The sequence below is a fragment of the Watersipora subatra genome, chromosome 5, assembly GCF_963576615.1.
Source record: "Watersipora subatra chromosome 5, tzWatSuba1.1, whole genome shotgun sequence".
In the NCBI taxonomy this organism is placed as follows: Eukaryota; Metazoa; Bryozoa; class Gymnolaemata; order Cheilostomatida; family Watersiporidae; genus Watersipora; species Watersipora subatra.
In genome coordinates, this window is record NC_088712.1 from 51,288,283 (window position 1) to 51,306,760 (window position 18,478).

General features: G+C 35.2%; 1 protein-coding gene and 1 long non-coding RNA gene across 3 annotated transcripts; one reads left to right on the forward strand and one right to left on the reverse strand.

Moving 5' to 3' along the window:
• Window positions 1-357: 357 nt before the first annotated feature.
• On the forward strand, window positions 358-1,424 carry LOC137396925 (uncharacterized). Of its 2 annotated transcripts, none has more exons than XR_010978665.1 (3): window positions 358-463; window positions 873-1,026; window positions 1,157-1,424. It is a non-coding gene; the product is annotated as an uncharacterized lncRNA (long non-coding RNA). The 2 variants fall into 2 exon arrangements; XR_010978664.1 differs by lacking the exon at window positions 358-463 and adding an exon at window positions 671-787.
• A 4,941-nt stretch (window positions 1,425-6,365) lies between these two features.
• On the reverse strand, window positions 6,366-7,735 carry LOC137397449 (uncharacterized). Its single transcript, XM_068083739.1, has 3 exons — window positions 7,376-7,735; window positions 6,722-6,938; window positions 6,366-6,634 (listed from the first exon to the last, which is right to left on the reverse strand). Exons 1-3 carry the CDS (start codon window positions 7,625-7,627, stop codon window positions 6,366-6,368), a joined length of 738 nt encoding a protein of 245 aa, XP_067939840.1. The 5' UTR covers window positions 7,628-7,735.
• Between the last annotated feature and the right edge of the window lie 10,743 nt (window positions 7,736-18,478).

Sequence of the window (18,478 nt, forward strand, 5' to 3'; positions counted from 1 at the left end):
TGATATTTTTCTATTTGTTAAGAATAGTCTGCATAACCACTTCAATGTTTCGTTGTAGCAGTGAAATGTCTTCAAGTCGACATTGGGCTCTCTCCTGTGCCGCAGCTAATTGTGAAGAGACCAAACATCTATTTGCTTGGCCTCGGGGAAGGACATCAACAGATGTACAGCGAGCCAAATGGACAGCATTTGTGAAGAAACATGTAGCAAATTTTCGATATAAAACCATATCTAGAATTTGCTTCCGGCATTTTACTGAGGAATGCTTCAGCAACTACCACCAATACAGGTACCAACAAGGAGAAGATATCCGGCTCATGTTAAAGAAGCACTCGGATATAATTCCCACATGAAATCTGCACATTAAAGCTGATTCTGCTGCTACCCCAAGGAAGCAGAAGCCAATTACCCTTTTGCCTACAAGAGAGCGCAGAGCAGTGGTGCGAGGCTTACTTGCTGATGCGTAAGTGGTGTAAGATGTGATAATGCACAGTACTAGGAATCTTTGAATTTCACAAGTTATGTTATGAGCTTCCAATTTGAAAATATAAAACAACTCGTGTTTTACGGAAAAAAAATTCTTGTCTATATATTACAGTGTTCCTGCAGTGCCTAGGACAGCAACCTTTTTTTCTCATTCACGATCGAAAATACCACTTCGTAATCCTCAGCCTGCCGAGTCCTTTGGACCTGGAAAGTCCTCTAAGGTTGACAAAGGGGTACAGCTACGGAAATGTCTTCACCGTCCTAAGTATCGGTCGATTTCAACCCAGACCGATGCTAAACAGTGAGTACAGTTAACTTGTTTCATATGGTTGGACGGGATTCTTTTTTACAATATATATTGATAGTCTATAAACATTTATTCACAGGCCTGATCTTCCAGCCTCACCTCCATCTAAAAGAAAAATGCCAGTAGTCGATGAAGCAAGCTCCATTCCTTCTACATCTAAGCAGTTACAACGTTATTCTCTAATTATGGAGAGTGATACTAGTGATGAGATGCAGGAACGAGAGGAAGATCTGGTAAGTTACAAATACTTTGATAAAATGTCATAGCAATTTTTCCTTTTCTCATGCTTCTTTTACGTTAAAGACTTAGATGAGTTTCCTAAAATGCCATAGCACTTTTCTTCATTTTCTATGCTTCTTTTAGGGTAAAGCCTTGGATGAAGAAGAATGGGTGCCAGATTCAGATAACAGTGAGACGGAAGACGAGGTTTCAGAAGAAAGCTTTGAGGGGTAAGAAATATAGTAACTGCTAGTTCGTATTTGATAATGCGTATTATTTCATCGATTATATGTACTCACTGTCTTTACAACAATATTTATTTTAGCCTGCTTGCAGTAAGTATGTGTGTGCTTCCTGAAGAAGCTAAACATAGGCTTGCCTTGTCATACGCTTGCTGCTTTCTCATGCCTGCCTAACAACGCTATTTTACATTCAAGTGTTTCACTTAATTGCCGCAAATCAAACTGTAGAACTCTGCTAGATATTTTGTAGTTGCTAGCTGCTGTTAAATTTTTTACTATTTATTAACTGTAAAAATGATTGATTTTTTAAATATTTCTAAATTTTAAATATTTACAATATTTCAATCTTACAATATAAATATTGTAAGGTTTCAATTTTTCTTCCTTATACACTAATGAAGGCTTAATCCAGTGCTTGATTTTATATTACTAAAGTATTGTCTGATCTTCACTAAAAATGTTTTGTTGGCGTTCACAGGGAGCGACCTTGGCAGAAACAGCCAAAATATATTGTGGAGCATAGCCAGCTTCAAAAACTCCTTGAAGTATGCCCTATGTGTGCGGGTCCCAGTGCTGTGGAATTGGTGGATAGACGTGGGGCGTATATTCGCTACATTACTCGTTGCTCCACCTGTAACCACACGAGAACTTGGTCAAACTCTGACAAGGTTTCCAGATTTCCAGTCATCAACATTCTTATTTGTGCCGCCATATGCTTCACAGCATCACTGCCAAAAAAAGTATTTGACTTTTTCTCTGCGATAAACATCGCAATGCCGACGTTAAATACTTACCACAGGCATCAAAAGGCATATCTACATGGGGTAAGCTTTATCTTAAATCTAGTTCAAAATTGTATCAACTTTATTGTATTCTATGATGTGAGGTTTACATGTTTTGGGATGCGATTTACAACAGGCTGTTAGAAGTGTGACAGCTGAAATGCTGGAAGAGGTTCATCAAGAGCACAGGGAAAAATCCATCGGAGTGAGTGGCGATGCCTGTTTTCACAGCATTGGACATTCAGGTACCGTATTTGTTGTGTAACTTTTTATGCTTTGCAAACTTGATCTGTGGACCGCATGTTTCAATATTGGGGTCTCCTTGTAGCTACATACAGTTTCTACACTTTGATGGATAACTCTTCCAGCAAGATTGTGGCATGTGAGCTCCTAAAATGTACAGAAACATCATCGTCACCTGCTATGGAACTTGAGGGGCTAAAAAGGTGTCGAGCTTACCTAGAGGAGAAAAATCTACACGTAGCCGAGTTGACAACTGACAGACACTCCTCTGTCATGAAGTACATGTCCACTCAGTGGAGCACCGTTTCTCACACTTTTGACTCATGGCACTTGACCAAAAATTTGAGGAAGCGATTAACAACTCTTGCCAACTCCAAGGTTGCTTACAGAATTCTTCTTGACTGGATACCCGCCGTTATAAATCACATGTACCATGTGATTTCACATACTCAAAGTGGCCAGCTCAGGAAAGAATGGTGGTGCTCCACTGTCAATCACATTTGTGATATACATGTTCACACCTATGAAACTTTTCCAGAGTGCCAACACGAACAAGCAGAAGACGTGTTTGATGAAGAAGGCAACAAGCTTGAGGTGGCCTATCTAGATCGCCAGCTTCATGCCGACCTTATCCAGCTGTTCTCGGATATCATCTTCGACTTTAGCTCAGCTATAAACCGAGCAAGCACCGTCTCTACTAGTGAACTGGAAAGTTTCCACAGCTCTTTAAACCGAAATGCTCCAAAGAGGGAAGGCTTCTCCTTTGCTGGAATGCTCAGCCGAGGACAACTAACTCTCCTCCATCACAACGAAAACTGCCAAAGACCAGTCATGCTAGATAAGACCAGCAACCCTGTCAAGGTTGTCGCTAGGTCTAAAGCAACCAAGCTCCGTCCCAGTATGCGGTATATAAGATCCAGGCCTACATATGGTAAGTTGCCATTACATTACCACATGCTGCTCAAACTTCTGATGTTTAGGTTTGAAATTTTTTGTTTTTATTCACAACAGATTATCTCAACAAGCTATTCCATCAGCTGAGACTTTCTATTGTGGATGCCGAAGGTATACCGCATGATGTAGAACCTCCAAGTCTAGCGTCAACAGGTCCTAGCTACAGGTCCATTGATGAAGTAGAGGAAGCAGCCAGACAGAGGAAACGAGGAGTGTATGTCAAGCCACATTACCTTTCGTTGGCAGAGTTGGAGCTAGCCAAGCGGAGAGCTATTCGTGGCAAGAAGAAGGCAACTACGTAGAGCCCCATGTAGGTAGGTGCTTGGCTGTTTGTTCTGTGATATGTTCATACTGCATAATTATTGGTGTGATTTAGTCTGTGCATTGCAGGCTGCAGCATGTGTTTGTAATAACATGGCTGGTTCAGGCCAAGGATCTGTATCCCATTTAATTCCTGTGATTTTTCGCTGTTCCTATTGCGACTCTGTTTGTTACATTTCTTTTATTTTGTTATTTGCTGAAGATATACCATGAGATGTACAATCTCTAAGTGGTCCTAGCTACAGATCCATTTATGAAGTAGAGGAAGCAGCCAGACAGGAGTTTGTCAAGCCTCGATCCCTCCGATGTCTGTCTGTATCCCATTTACTTTCGGTGATCTTTCTCTATTCGTATTGTAACTCTGCTACATTTATTTTGTTGTTCGCCGTTTGCATTCTTTTTCTTTTATTTTGTAGGCTATATATATTATGCCTACAAAATTAGAATATATAAATATATTATAATATGTATAGTATATATAGTATATATATTATGTATATTATAATTATATATTTATATATATTATTTATATCATATAATATTTATAAAAAGATCGACGTAGTGCCGAGCGCTGGGATTTGCCAAGGTAGATGCCAGCCGCGGTACTAAGTTGGACGCCTTCTGATGTGCCTTGTGTGTTTCGTTGAGCCTCAAATATAGTAGGATACCTCAGTCAACGGCTCAAGGCACTGATGGAGGAACCTTAGCAAGATGCAGACGTTGACGTCGTGCTAAGGCTGAGTAGCCGCATGTTCGAAAAGAACTATTCGAATGTGGTGAAACCAACTGCATCATGTATTCATCATAATCTAGACATTGTTAGTGTGAATTTGTAGAAATTTTTCTGCTGATCATTTATATGATTAGTTGATAATAGACAAGCAATTGTTTTGTGAGTTGACCAAATTAGTGAACGTAAGACGTAATAAAAAATTTTGTTTATTCCAGTCTATTCAAGTTTATCAAAGTCAATTCACCCGCATTAGAAACTGAAATTTAATTTGACCTGGCAAGGGGTTTTCCTTTTTTTCCATTCGCGGGACAGCAAACCTTTCTGCTTTGCGATTGATGGTGTGGCTCACAATGGTTTGGTATGGTTATGCAAGGCTTGCGCGCGAGTGCATCTGACCACGCCTTTGTTCATGAGGAGCCAGCAAGACAAGATTTTTCTGACCATGTCTGGTTCTCACTTCGTGCGATGAATAGAGCTTTTCACGGATCTCTCAATATTAGCTAATCATACAGCTGATTATAATGCATAAGCCAGTCTGCCAGACAATATTTTGGCAAATGTGGCAAGACGATGAAAACGTATTTAACTTTTTCTGTCATTCATCCTTTGTTAATGATTATAGCTACAGGTCCGTTGATGAGGTAGAGGAAGCAGCCAGACAGAGGAGACCAGAAGTTTGTCAAGCCTCGTTACCCGCCATTGTCCGGCTGTATCCGTTTACTTCCTGTGATCTTTTTTTGTTCATTACATTTAATTTGTTCGCCGTTTTCCTTCATTGTCTTTTATTTTGTAGGCTATATATATTATACATTGCCTACAAAATTAAAATATATTATAATATTCATAGTATATATATTATGTATGTTATAATTATATTATTATATATTTATTTATAATTATATTGTTATATATTTATACATATTATTCATAATATATATAAATATATTACAATATATATTATGTATATTGTATTATATATTAATATATATTATTTATATTATATAACATGTGTAAGTATATTATAATATATATATTATGTATATTATAATTATATTATTATATATATATATATAAAGATCGACGTGGATGCCAGCCTCGGTACTAAGTTGGACGCCTTCTGATGTGCCTTGTGTGTTTCGTTGAGCCTCAAATATAGTAGGATACCTCAGTCAACGGCTCAAGGCACTGATGGAGGAACCTTAGCAAGATGTAGACAATGACATCGTGCTAAGGCTGAGTAGCCGCATGTTCAAAAGGAACTATTCGAATGTGGTGAAACTAACTGCATCGTGTATTCATCATAATCTAGACATTGTTAGTGTGAATTTGTAGAAATTTTTCTGCTGATCATTTATATGATTAGTTGATAATAAACAAGCAATTGTTTTGTGAGTTGACCAAATTAGTGAACGTAAGACGTAATAAAAAATTTTGTTGAAGTCAATTCACCCGCATTAGAAACTAAAATTTAATTTGACCTGGCAAGGGGTTTCCCTTTTTTCCATTCGCGGGAAAGCAACCTTTCCACTCTGCGATTGATGGTGTGGCTCAGAATGGTTTGGCTATGCAAGGCTTGTACAAGAGTGCATATAACAATGGCTTTGTTCATGGGGAGCCAGCAAGACAAGATTTCATGACCATGGTGATTCTAACTTTGTGCGATGAATAGAGCTTTCCACGAATCTCTCAGTAATAGCTAATCATACTGCTGATTATAATTCATAAGCCAGTCTGCCAGACAATACTTTGGCAGATGTGGCAAGACAATGAAGTGTTTAATTTTTTTTGTCATTTATCTTTTGTTGATGATTATAGCTGCAGGTTCGTTGATGAGGTAGAGGAAGCAGCCAGACAGGAGACGAGAAGTTTGTCAAGCCACATTTTTTCCATTGTCTGACTGTATTCCTGTGAATTTTCTCTGTTCGTAGTTCAACTCTATTTGCTACATTTATTTTGCTGTTCGCCGTTTGCATACATTGTCTTTTACTTTTTTATTTTTGTATATATTATACATTGCCTACAAAGTTTAAGTGTATATATATCTTTATAGTATATTTGTAAAATAAAGTATATAAAAATCACTGCACTGCAGTAAATTCAAATTCTGTATGCGCCATATCTGCGTATTCATCCTCATCTTCAGTGCCAGGGTATGCAGCTCGCACCATGTTATACACGCAGGCTGGTAGTGGTCGTCGCTCTCCCCTCCTAAGTCCTGTTGGATATGTCCAGAATACCAGAGATCTATACGCGCATAATCTCCTCTGCCTACACACCATGTTGTAGATGTCACAGTCTTTCAGTCTTTCAGAAGGTACCAGGCTCTCCGCATCTGGATACTTGGGCACTAACAAAATATCATACTTTTACAGTATCTTGATAACTTACTTGAAGTAAGCAGTAAAAATAGCAGCTACAAACCTCATAAGCTTACCATGGTAGTGGCAGTAGTTATAATAAGCCACTCTCAATGGACCTGGCTTTATTAGATCTTTTATTTCGTCAGCTTCGGTAACGCATTTGATACCAGTTTGCGGAATGGAATGCCACATGTCGTGATTTGTGCAGCATATGTTCATTTCTTTTTTACTCCACGCATGGCAATTCTCACACTTGCACCACTGCTGAACTGGTGGTGCCACGTAAACATCCTGTAATCAATAAAACAAACGTAATGATTACACGCATTCATTGATGTCGTTCTAAGGTGTATTTACGGTAAGGTTTCAATTTGGGAGTCAATTAGATTGCTAATCTAAAATCACGATATGAGTAAACGTTTAACAAAAATATAGGTATGTAAAATATATAAATACAAAACCAGCGATTCGAAGCTTTGTTTTTGGTAGTTAATGATGAGCAATGATCAATCGATTTTACCCACTTCCTACGAGTGAAAATAATTTGTAATCATGACTCTAATTTACTAAAGATTCGAAAAAAAATATTAAAGCTAAGTAAAACGGCAGATGAGCTATGAAACGATGATTGGAGATAGCAAAGAATTATCATTTTATTAATTAGTATATGTATTTATGACTATAAAAATTACATTTACTTAGGTATAGAAGACTCTAAGTTAATTTACCTCCATTCTGTCTTTCTCTACAGCAAAACGCTGCTGACGCCTGTCAGCTTTCACCATAGGCTGCCTGCTCCAATCTTTGACTAAAGGTTGCTCAGATAACTCTGAGTCGCAGTCGCTCGAACATGAAGCCATTTTAAAACTATAACTTGTATGTAGTAATTGGTGAAAAGCGCTGAACCAGTAACGGTGAGAATTCTCTATCGAATGAGAATCTTCGAGATCACAGACAACCCGTTTTACGAGTGATAACATTTATTACGGCCTATATAAAAATTTCGCGCTCGTGATTGGCTAACGAAGCGACCTCATATTTATCGCTCGTGGTTTCGTTTCAGAAAACAAACTTGTTACGTCACGAAATTGGCACCCGCTGGAACGTGAGCTTTTTAAAAGAGGGCCTCATTCAAACGCATATATCTCTGGACAGGGTTGGTCTACAAAGACAAAAATGGCATCAAATTGTAGCTGATGTTTTAGCCTTTTATGGGTCCTAATTTCATTTTTGACGCAACTACATCTTTAACTAAGGTAGGTGATTGCTTGGCTTGAACAGTATTGATAAGGGCTGCTGCAAATTTAAGCATGATTATTCTTGCAATAGGGCAGAATCGTGGTTACATAATCCGTTTATTATACCACCAAAATTTATGATTTAAAACAATCTGAAAACTAGCAGATAACCATGTTTGACTTTGATATCTTCCAGCCTGGGCAAGCCACTACAAGTTTTTTATTAGATGGAGGTGGTTGTTGCATACAACACAACAACAAACACCCTTATTTGTGTGGGCTTGCCCAGGCTATATATCACGACGTCATCGTTAGCCGAGCTCGCTGCATATAATGAACTACGTTGGCCAGTGTCTATGTTTTTACAAAAAGCATTATAAAATTGTTATCACTGCATAAGTCAGAGCACTAGTCTAGTCCTTTGAATTGATATAACAGAACAATGTCAATGGTATATACCTGATAGGCACTAATCAATTGGTAATAGCTATCCAAAACTGTTAATTTTCCCATCAGGTTTGTCTTCTGTAATTTTCTATATCATATTTTATGATATTTCCATTAAACTGTTCATGAAGTAATACTAGTTGCCCGACTCTGTGGGGTAGAGGCATAAATTGTATAAAGCTCACGGGCAATGATATGATAATCAGCCTTCATATCAATGTGTGAATATTATTAAGCAATGATTGTATTCTAGCCAAATTTTGAAGCAAGTTGAAAAGCCGCATTAATAAGGTCTCGGAATTATGAATGATGTAGTGATTACGACTGAGCTGTTATAACATAGCAGTGTCACTACTGTACATGCATAATAACATTTCACAGATAATAATCTATAGCATCCCGGCTATAACAATAAAACCCAGTGGGGGTTAACAGTGAATAAACATGAAAGAGAAATTTCATTGAATAATAAATCAGCAATCATTCTATCACCCAGGCCATAGGAATCATTAGTACTAAATTTGCCTGACCCGTCCCACTTCATTGCGTCTGTTATGATTTCTTATATGTTTCTCAATTTTTGGCCTTACTAAAAATTGGCCTGACCCCACCAACAGTGGGAACTTTGCCTACAGCCCTGCTATAAACATTTATTTTTTTAGAAATGATATTCTGTTTCATAGAATGCCTGCAACAACAAAACTAATTGTAAGATTCAATTCTCATTGTGTTCAACAAATCTTCTCATTTTCATTTTCTCATAAGAGAATTCAGTCCAGTGGCACTTAAAAGGTTTCATGATCTGTTCCTCTACATCAACTTGAATCATTGTTGCAAGTGAAGTGCTAAATTTGGGTACTTAGCGATGCTCCAGGTCTCCAAGCAGAATGATTGCCATTCGTGTTTGTGTTTATACTATCAGATAGGCCAAAATAAGTTGTCCTCACAAGAAAATATCTGTATATCTTCAGGCATGAAGTGGAGGTGTGCTTGGGTGAGTGGAAAATAAACTGCTGTGATATCAAGTTTGTAACACAATAGCAATTACTGATCAGTATTATAATTATATGCAATGTTCAGTCTAATCATATGTGATATTAAGATTTATCTGCACACTGATTATTTTTTAATAAAGGCAACACAGCTCCTACTTTGAATTGTGCATGACTAACATAAATGAGCCCAATATAAACAAGATATCAACAATTGCATGAATGAATAGTGCAGGTTTCATAAACCTTGTCAGGGTTTTATAGCTATTGACTATTGGTTCGTAAGCAAAGACCTGGACACTCAATTATGCATTTGCATTTCCACGTTGGTGGTCGAAGGGTGTTTGAAGACCTGTTTGTATCTGTTTTCTGATTTCATTAGGGGTCACCTTTGTTATTTGTGTTGAACTCGTTTCTTAATGATCGACCAAGATACTAAAGGCTTACACTGAGATATTGACGAAACAGGTCATTCCATCAACAATCACAGAAACCAGCTTTTTTGCTTTGGGTAAAACTAGGTGTTGCAGGGTCAGCGAGTCGAAAGAGTGGTAGTTTGAGACAAGACAAGTTAGAATGATTCGCACCGAATGCTCACGAATAATTATCTACTATAAAAATGAATCTATAAAAGTATGAAATTCAAAACGCAAAAACATGGCCTTGACCAAATCTAGGCGGGGAGTGGAGATGAGGGTTAATTAGGTTAAAAACTCAACCACCCCCTACTCAAGGGCCAATATGCACCATTTGTATACTATTCACTCTCAAAAATCTCATTTGCTAACAGGAGGATGCAGCCCAGAGCCAGAACGCGCTTACTTACTGCAAGGTGTCCGACGTACTCATTGCTGGGCATTGAACGGATGTTTTGTGCGCCGGTTCACCCTAACTGTAGCTTGGCTGGGACTTGGCTACCAGACTATTTGGCATTCAAATCAAAAGATTCAGAAGTATAGCCGTGGTGGGGGATCTCTGTGACATGGCCAGGGTCTGGCTCACTCACCCAAAGACTATGGCTAACTCTGACACATAACAAAATTAGTATCGACAAGAGGTGGACTAGAGAATGATTGATTCATTTATTATTGTGGTATAGAATTTCATTGTGTACTAGTAGTGGCAGCGCCATTGTATTACTTGTAGTAGTACTAGTAGTAATAGAAGTAATGGTAGGGACATGTGTAACCAGATTAAAGTGGGAACAACTCTTGGTCTAAACTGCTGTGGATTGTGGAATCAATATTAAATGGCAACTGTCTCAAATTTGATTTATTTCAACGATGATTTAAAACAGATTCATGAGGAAGTATGTGATTAAATTTTGATAGTGCCGGCTGTCAACAATTAATTAGTGATCATTATTAAATTAATCATCAGTGTCATATGATTGATTTTTTCATTTTGCTTCAGGGATTTAAGAATGATCAGTTATGATTGAAGTTTGAGTTGTCAGATGAATGTAGGATAGACTCACTATTTACTCCAGCTCTTGATTAATTTGCCATTAATCATCATTATCAAATCATTTTTCAATCAGTATGGGTATGTGTTATGGGTAACAGTGATTTTTAGATCATTATCAACATATTATTAAATCTTAAGCCTGGCTAAATCAAATTACAATCATTTTTCTCTCGGTGTATATATATATATATATATATATATATATATAGATCTGATAAATTCAAAATTTCTTTTAAAAGATTTGTATGGTTAAAAATAAATACCTTTGGTTTTCTCTATCAAATTGTTTACCATCACTGCTTTCTTGCACATGCCAGATAATCTACAAGCAGTACATGTGCTACTTTTGTCACTATGATATAACTCATTCTATTTCACTGCCACAATTTGGTTTATTTTTTCAGTAGTTTTTTTGTACAGCTTTATTTTTAAGGACACATGAATTACATTTCCACAGCAAAATGGCAGCATCGAAAAACATAAAAAACACCAACTTTGGTATCCACAGAGCAAACACCTGACTATGAGATTATAACTACGATGAAGAAAAACAGGAGGAAAAATAAAAAAAGAAAGGTTTACCATTACAAAGTTACATGTACATGTCTAGCATATCTATGTTACATGTCAATCAGTTGCAGGCATTGTGTAATTATCAGGTATTTTATATGTAAATATTGAATGCTGTCCATGCTGTCATCACTGTTCAGAAATTTATCTTTCATGAAAACTTAGATGCAACATAGAATTGGAACTCTTTAATATGCTTAAAAAGATCCACAATAAATCTTTTGTATGCAGGTGATGGATGCTTTCAAGTCGTAGTTGAAAAATTAGTCATTTGCTCTACCTATACCATCTTTATAGCATGAAAATTAAAAAAAATGCTCGGATTGTTATTACTGAGTGGAATTATTAAATCTGTAAGTTTAACTTTTATTAAAGGTCTAAGACAGTGATAAAGTCAATGAAGTTTGTGACAACCAGTAGGCTTACAAGGAAAACAATTTTATTTTGGTCAGAGTTAATAACCTCACAAAAATAATATATGCTCATTTAGTAGACATTCAGCGAAGCATCAACAAGGTCAATAAAGTTTATGACACTTTGTCATTGTAGTTGTGTAGCAATCTATTTGTCTAGGTAAAATATTTGTTAGTGATGCAATATTAACACGTTGAGCAATGTTGTCAGAGCCTCGTAAAAAATGGAAGTTCATGAGAAAGATTTTACTACAATTATTTTTTACATATTTAACTACTCAACAAAATATCTTGATTGGGTCAATATCAGTTTACACTAATGACATTTGTATAGACTCGTAAAAAATGTAAGCATTAAGAAACGACATCAAACCACCACCAAATTGCATTAAAAATAGTATGCCTAGTTCACATAAAAATGAACAAACAAAGATATTAATAATAAAATAACTTGGTGAGTAATGTAATATGGTAAATAATATAAGTTTTAAAGCGATTAATAAAAACAAAGTTTTTTTTTTACCACAATGAAAGATGATCTGAGGCTAGCAAGACGAAAGGTAATGAGGGATACTAGGGAACAATTGGTTTCTCTTGTATTCACATATGTATACTAATAAATATATAAAAAATGGTATGTGGTTGCATCTGATTGCCAACAATGAAAGCTAGAGGGTTCGTTACAAGCGTTAGTACTAGCTCGAATTTATTTCTAAACAAAATCTGATTCAGAGGGAAACATACTTCTATAGCGATTGCATGGGTACTGGAAAACCGACATATGCACACATGCCTGCACGCGCGTGCATAGCCGCGCATACACACATGCATCACCGCATGCACACATCCGAGCGTGTGCATGTCAGTCAGTTTCTAAGAGCATTTTCCAATATACAAACACAAATGAAATAAAGTTTTCGAGCAACTTCTTTTGAATTTCTAATTACCTTCACATATTGTAAAGGAAATCAGTGATTCCTGTTACTACACAGCAAATAGCCAAACTACTTAAGTACAATGGCAACACAAAAATTTCACAACTATATCATAGAACCTCTATTTGAATGCCACCTTTATTTGAACATCACCTCTATTTGACCGGCGCTATAGGAAAAGGGTTAATTGAACACCATGCACTTCTATTTGACTGCCACATTGACATTTATCTTTATGAACCCATAATAGAAAGTAGCCAGAAGAAAATTGGTCACAAAATAGTACTAGTAATGACTTGGTTACATATTTACAGTTAATTATTGCGTGGTTGCTGTTCGAATCAAAAACTCTTTTATAACTTTAACGCTTGGCAGTTGTCTTCTTTTAACTTTGAAAGCTATTAAAAAAATTAATGGCCATATAAGGCAAATAAGAGTTTGTCGCTTAATAGTTGCCTTGATGCTTTGAGGTATGTAAAGAACAGTTTAGCAATTACTATTAAATCTATATTACTATTTTTAGACTAAAACTTGACGTTAACCCCCTAATGTGTAAGTCATGCCACTTGATTAAAATTTTATTATTTGCAAAACAAGTATTCTTATTGGCGAAGCGTAAAAATTTTGCTCCGATAAAAATGGTTAGGACACTAATACTGCTTAATTCAGTTGTGCAAAAAATGAGAATATTTTAAAGCTGTAAAACCACTTTTATAATAGTAAAGATTCTGTAGTAAATCCAGAGATTGAATCTAAGTGCTATGTTACCTGGTTGAATGCCATAAGTTTGAGTCCCCACATAGCAGTATTTTATAAAGTCTTTCAACTAACATCCGATATCATTCTATCTGTGGGACAGTCTCAAGCAGGATTGAAAGATGGTAAGTGTTTCATAGATAGAATTAAAGATCAATTTTTCAGAAAGAACTACATGTATTTGTTACATTTACCTATAAAAATAGATGTTCGTAAGTGCTAAAACACTGTTAGATAATTCACAAAACGCAATAAGTCTATTGTTTAAAGTTCACTGATGTTATGCATATTTTTATGCATGAAAGGTAAACATTACTTATTGAGATTTTAATTGGCTAGATATTGGACACGCACTAGGAATAGAAAATTGAGCATAAGGAATGAATTTAATGGAGATATCAAGTGATAGTAAATTATAGTTGATGACTCCTACTGAAACAACAAACACTTGGCCAAAATACAGTCTTACATGTCTTTTGCTTTGCTGTCGCAAAATTATATTCATACAAAAGCGAGCTAAATTACGAAATATGGAGTATTTTTATTCCAAGCTTTGAGTGATGCAGGTTTAGTACAAAATATTAAAACTTGCATGTGTTTTAACATATTAAAGAAGGTTTCTGTGTCATGCAACGCGATCAGAAATATAAGAGTTACTGTATATATGTAAAATTATTTGGATTAAAAGGTGTTAACTCGCTATGTAAGGTTAGACTCTTATATCATTATTCATCAGCTAAAACAGTTTCATGAATTGAGAAGAATAGTAAATCACTTTATTGAATGGATACAACAAAAAAGAAAGACAGGAGTTTTTAGACTACCGTTGATTGACGTGACGCACAAAAAGCTAAAATTATAAGAACATTTAAAATAATGGAAACTTCTTGACATCTTTTTTGCCTCTTTGACTCTTGACGGGTCATCATAGTTAGTTCCTTGAGTGATCACTGCATGCATTTCACTCTGAAAATAATAAGGTGAAAGTGAAGATTGAAATAATTTTTTGGTTATTTTTTGTCAATGGAGGTATGTAATGAAAAATTTTGCTAAACCATGGACTGTACACAAGTTACCATATTTCTTCAATGTGACCAAAAAAACTTAAACCGATTTCAAAACATAACACATTTTAGCTGAGAATCCACCGCATATTCATAATATGTGGTACCAAATAATTTTACTGCATAATCATATTGTGGTGCTAAAACTTGAATTGGAAGACAATTTTTTGCTGAGTATTTTGATACAAAGCTCTCCCACTAAGATATAATATCATAGGTACGTACGGAACAGTTTGACACCAAACAAAATTCTGAAATATCTTAAAACTGTAACTTCCATATTTTTGCTCAGCCGATTTTTGCCTTTTATTCCTATAAAATTTTGTCAAACTCTGCAACCTGTGGTTAGCATCAGGTGATGCAAAAGTCTCAGATAAAGAGAAAAAAATACCGTGAAAAAGCAGGATATTAAATAAAAACAACAATGGAACAACTCAAAAATTCATCATAAACTATGCTCTATCAAATATTTCATTGTCCGCAGTGCTTGAGGTAAAGAAGCAATAGGCTATCCTGAAGTCTATTGCGGCTCTGGTATAAACAGTATGTGATTATGTCTGAGCTATAAAACAAATTTGACAAACTGTTATCTTTACAGTCTCGAGGTGTTACAAATAGCAAATATTTAAAAAATTTGGTCTTAATAAATTGTTTTTTTTTAAATGAACGATACCTTCAAAAGAATTGGCGAGTTTAGTAAAAGCTAAATAAATTTACCTTTTGATGACAAGAGGAATCTGCTTTATAGTAAAACTAAACAGCCGTTGGCTTTGTATGAGGTTCTGAAGCTCTACAACAAACAACACAGACCATGCAGAGTCTGCCGTGGTAACAAAAAACACCAAAATATACAGTGCATTGACAGAGCAGTCCTCTTTCATAATAATTACATGTTTGCTACATAATTGAAGTATTTACAAAAATTATTAAATATGACTTCTCATGAAGTGGGGCAAAAAGTGATATTTACTGTACATGTTGTGGCTGACCTTACTAATTTACTAAGACAGAAAGATTTCTCTATTATCAAGTTTAAAAGGAAAAAAGTAACTACAGCTTATATTGACCTTTAACCCCTAAACTATCTGAGATTCTCATCCTTAAAACTACCTGAGTTAAACCAGAGCCTGAACCTAAAAGTTATCGATTCCTATAAACTGGCTTTCTATAAACCAACTGTGGTTTGTTGAATCATGTAGTCAACTTCGAGATTTAGAACGGAGAGTCTTGGCGTCACCACAGACTAAAATTTCCCTATTTCAAGATTACAAACCCGTCCAATGAAAATGTCTAAAAATATATTTAGCATAATTGGAGCTAAACACCACAGACCAATACAAACTATTTTCATCTAGCGAACTGAATAATCTTTGTTGTGTATGTTCAGAAAAAAAGTGACATTAGTGAGTCACTTAGTTTTGGTGGTACGTCATTTTGGTTGTTCATTATGTTCTCTTCATCACCTGCTTGATAACTTTTTTGATTTCACTATGAATATTACGCGTAACACAGATTATTTTAATTTTAAAGATTCAAAGAAGGACTTCCATGTTGGAAGTGAAAAAATAATTTTTCATGCAAATTAAAATGGTGAAACACAAGAAATTTAGCCAGAGACTTAGTCTTAGCAATTAAACTGTGGCTACCAGTCTTAAAGATAGTGTGTACAGTACCTGACAGTACAGTATGTGCAAAGCAATTTGCTCAGGATTTTACGACTTACACTAAAACAGAGTTGCACTGCATTTATTGAAAGGATCAGCTTCGGGAATTGGCAATCTCCTTTATTTTTAATCAATTATATTACTTTAAAATGTTTGAAAAAACTGTTATTGCAAATTACTAATGAAGTAAAGCTGTTGGTTTTTAAAAATCTCAAAACTAAGGACTAAGTAACATATTTATTAAAATGTCTTTTTTTTTAAAGTATTTTATAAAATGTTGTTGTTCACTATTTATAATTCGATTTCTAGTAACGTGGAAGTGTAGCGCGCTGTAAGAAATCATCAGGTATGCCGGAAAAGCACAAATAAGAACTATTTGTACAATTATATCACTTCACCAGAAACCAGTTGACTAGTAGCTGTTTTAAAGTGTTGAATTAGTAAACTGAATGTTGGGAGTTTGAATCCCACACAATGCAATATTTTTGCGTAATGTCTAACTACTTTTAATTGTTCGTAACTTTTTAACTAGTGCCTTCAACTAGAGTTTTGGACAGGCGGATGGACACTTTTAGTATTATAGTAAAGACGATGTATGACACTTACTAATGACATACTTCATGATACAAATATGTTAATCGCTGTCTATTAGTTTACTAGCTGGTAAGTTAGTAGTTTGCACTTAGTCCTTTCTACCTTGTACACAAGTCAAATGGAGGAAGTAACAGTCTCTGATATAAAAGATATAGACTGGATACAAACCCTTGTGTATTCTTTCCAGCAACTCCAGCTCCAGCAATTTGTTCCTCCATTCTACCTATTGTATACATAATTCAATATCATCAACATGATTGGGTTAGAGAGTGGCTGAAGAAGATACTAGTTTTCACACAAAATGAAAAACATACATATGTAAGAAATATGATTTTTCCATAAAGTTTATTCCATGGATTTATTCCATATTTTGGGATAACTCTGTTGTTAATGTTTTTGTTGCATACAGAACTGTAGAAACCTTTTAACTCTAAAAGTTAAAACTACATGTTAGTTCACTTATTGTACCCAGCAAATAAAGAACAGCTTTTTACAAATACGTAACACTTTATATTTTCATACAATATTTTTATTCTTTGGTGAAAAATGAGAGATTCCACACTGTTGCATATGAAGTGAGTTTCTATGATTGATTATTAAAACATTAAATTTCATCGCCATAAAACTTAGTTCTATTAACTTTCCATAAAAAGGACAGTTCAGTAACAACATATCAAAAAGACATCAGCTCTACAAATTCATTACTTATTATTTCCTTACTAGAATTGTTACTATGTAAGAATAGGGTAAATACATAAATAACTATGCGTAAGTGTACTTAAGCTAAACAAATTATCTGTACTAAATAGCTGAGAATAGCATGTACGGTTGGTATAGACTCAAGCAAAACAGTATATTACCACCCTGTTGTTGAGCAAAGTGCTTTCATATACATGTAAAAACAAACCGTTTCTGGTTTAAAAAAAAATTAGTATGAATGTAACTGGTAAAAATTAACTTACATATTTGGCAGTGGCTACATGAATTCTAGCATGCCACATAAGAACTGAAACTCAAGTGACCTAATTTTTTTATTTGAGTTGAAAGACTTACCTTAAAATAAAGTCCTATTTTGATATACTTCAACATATAATGAATTATAATATATTCTAATAATATAATAGTATTCTTTCTTAAAAACATGACTCAAGAGTTCTTGTATAAATGTAGTAGTTGAATACTAGTCACACCAGAGTCCTGAATGTAAAAAAAGTTATACTAGTTTTTTGATAGGAAAACTTTAAAATTACTTTAAAGTTCTACCATATAAGAACCTTAAAATCATTTTTAATGCTTTAACAAAAATATTATAATTGGTAGTCTAAGCTAATTGACTATTTTAAACAAATTACACCTTTGCTACAAGTTTAGAAATGTGTATTTTAATAGAACTAACATTGTCACTATATACCATCTGGCTTTCTGTCTAAATTCATTTTCCCACAATAATATGTGCTCATTTGATACAAAATAAGAGAGCTAATAATAAAATATCTTGCTCTTACTTGTTCGTTTCCTTATTGCAAATCCTGACAAAGCAACCATTCCGATAATCAGTACACCCGCACCGGCTGCACCTCCAATGGTAGTTCCGAGACTTGAACCTTTTTCATCCGCTCCTGATGGGTTGGTAGGGGTTGCACCATCCGCTCGCCATTTGATATTGAAGTTTTCCTTAGATTCCAATCCTA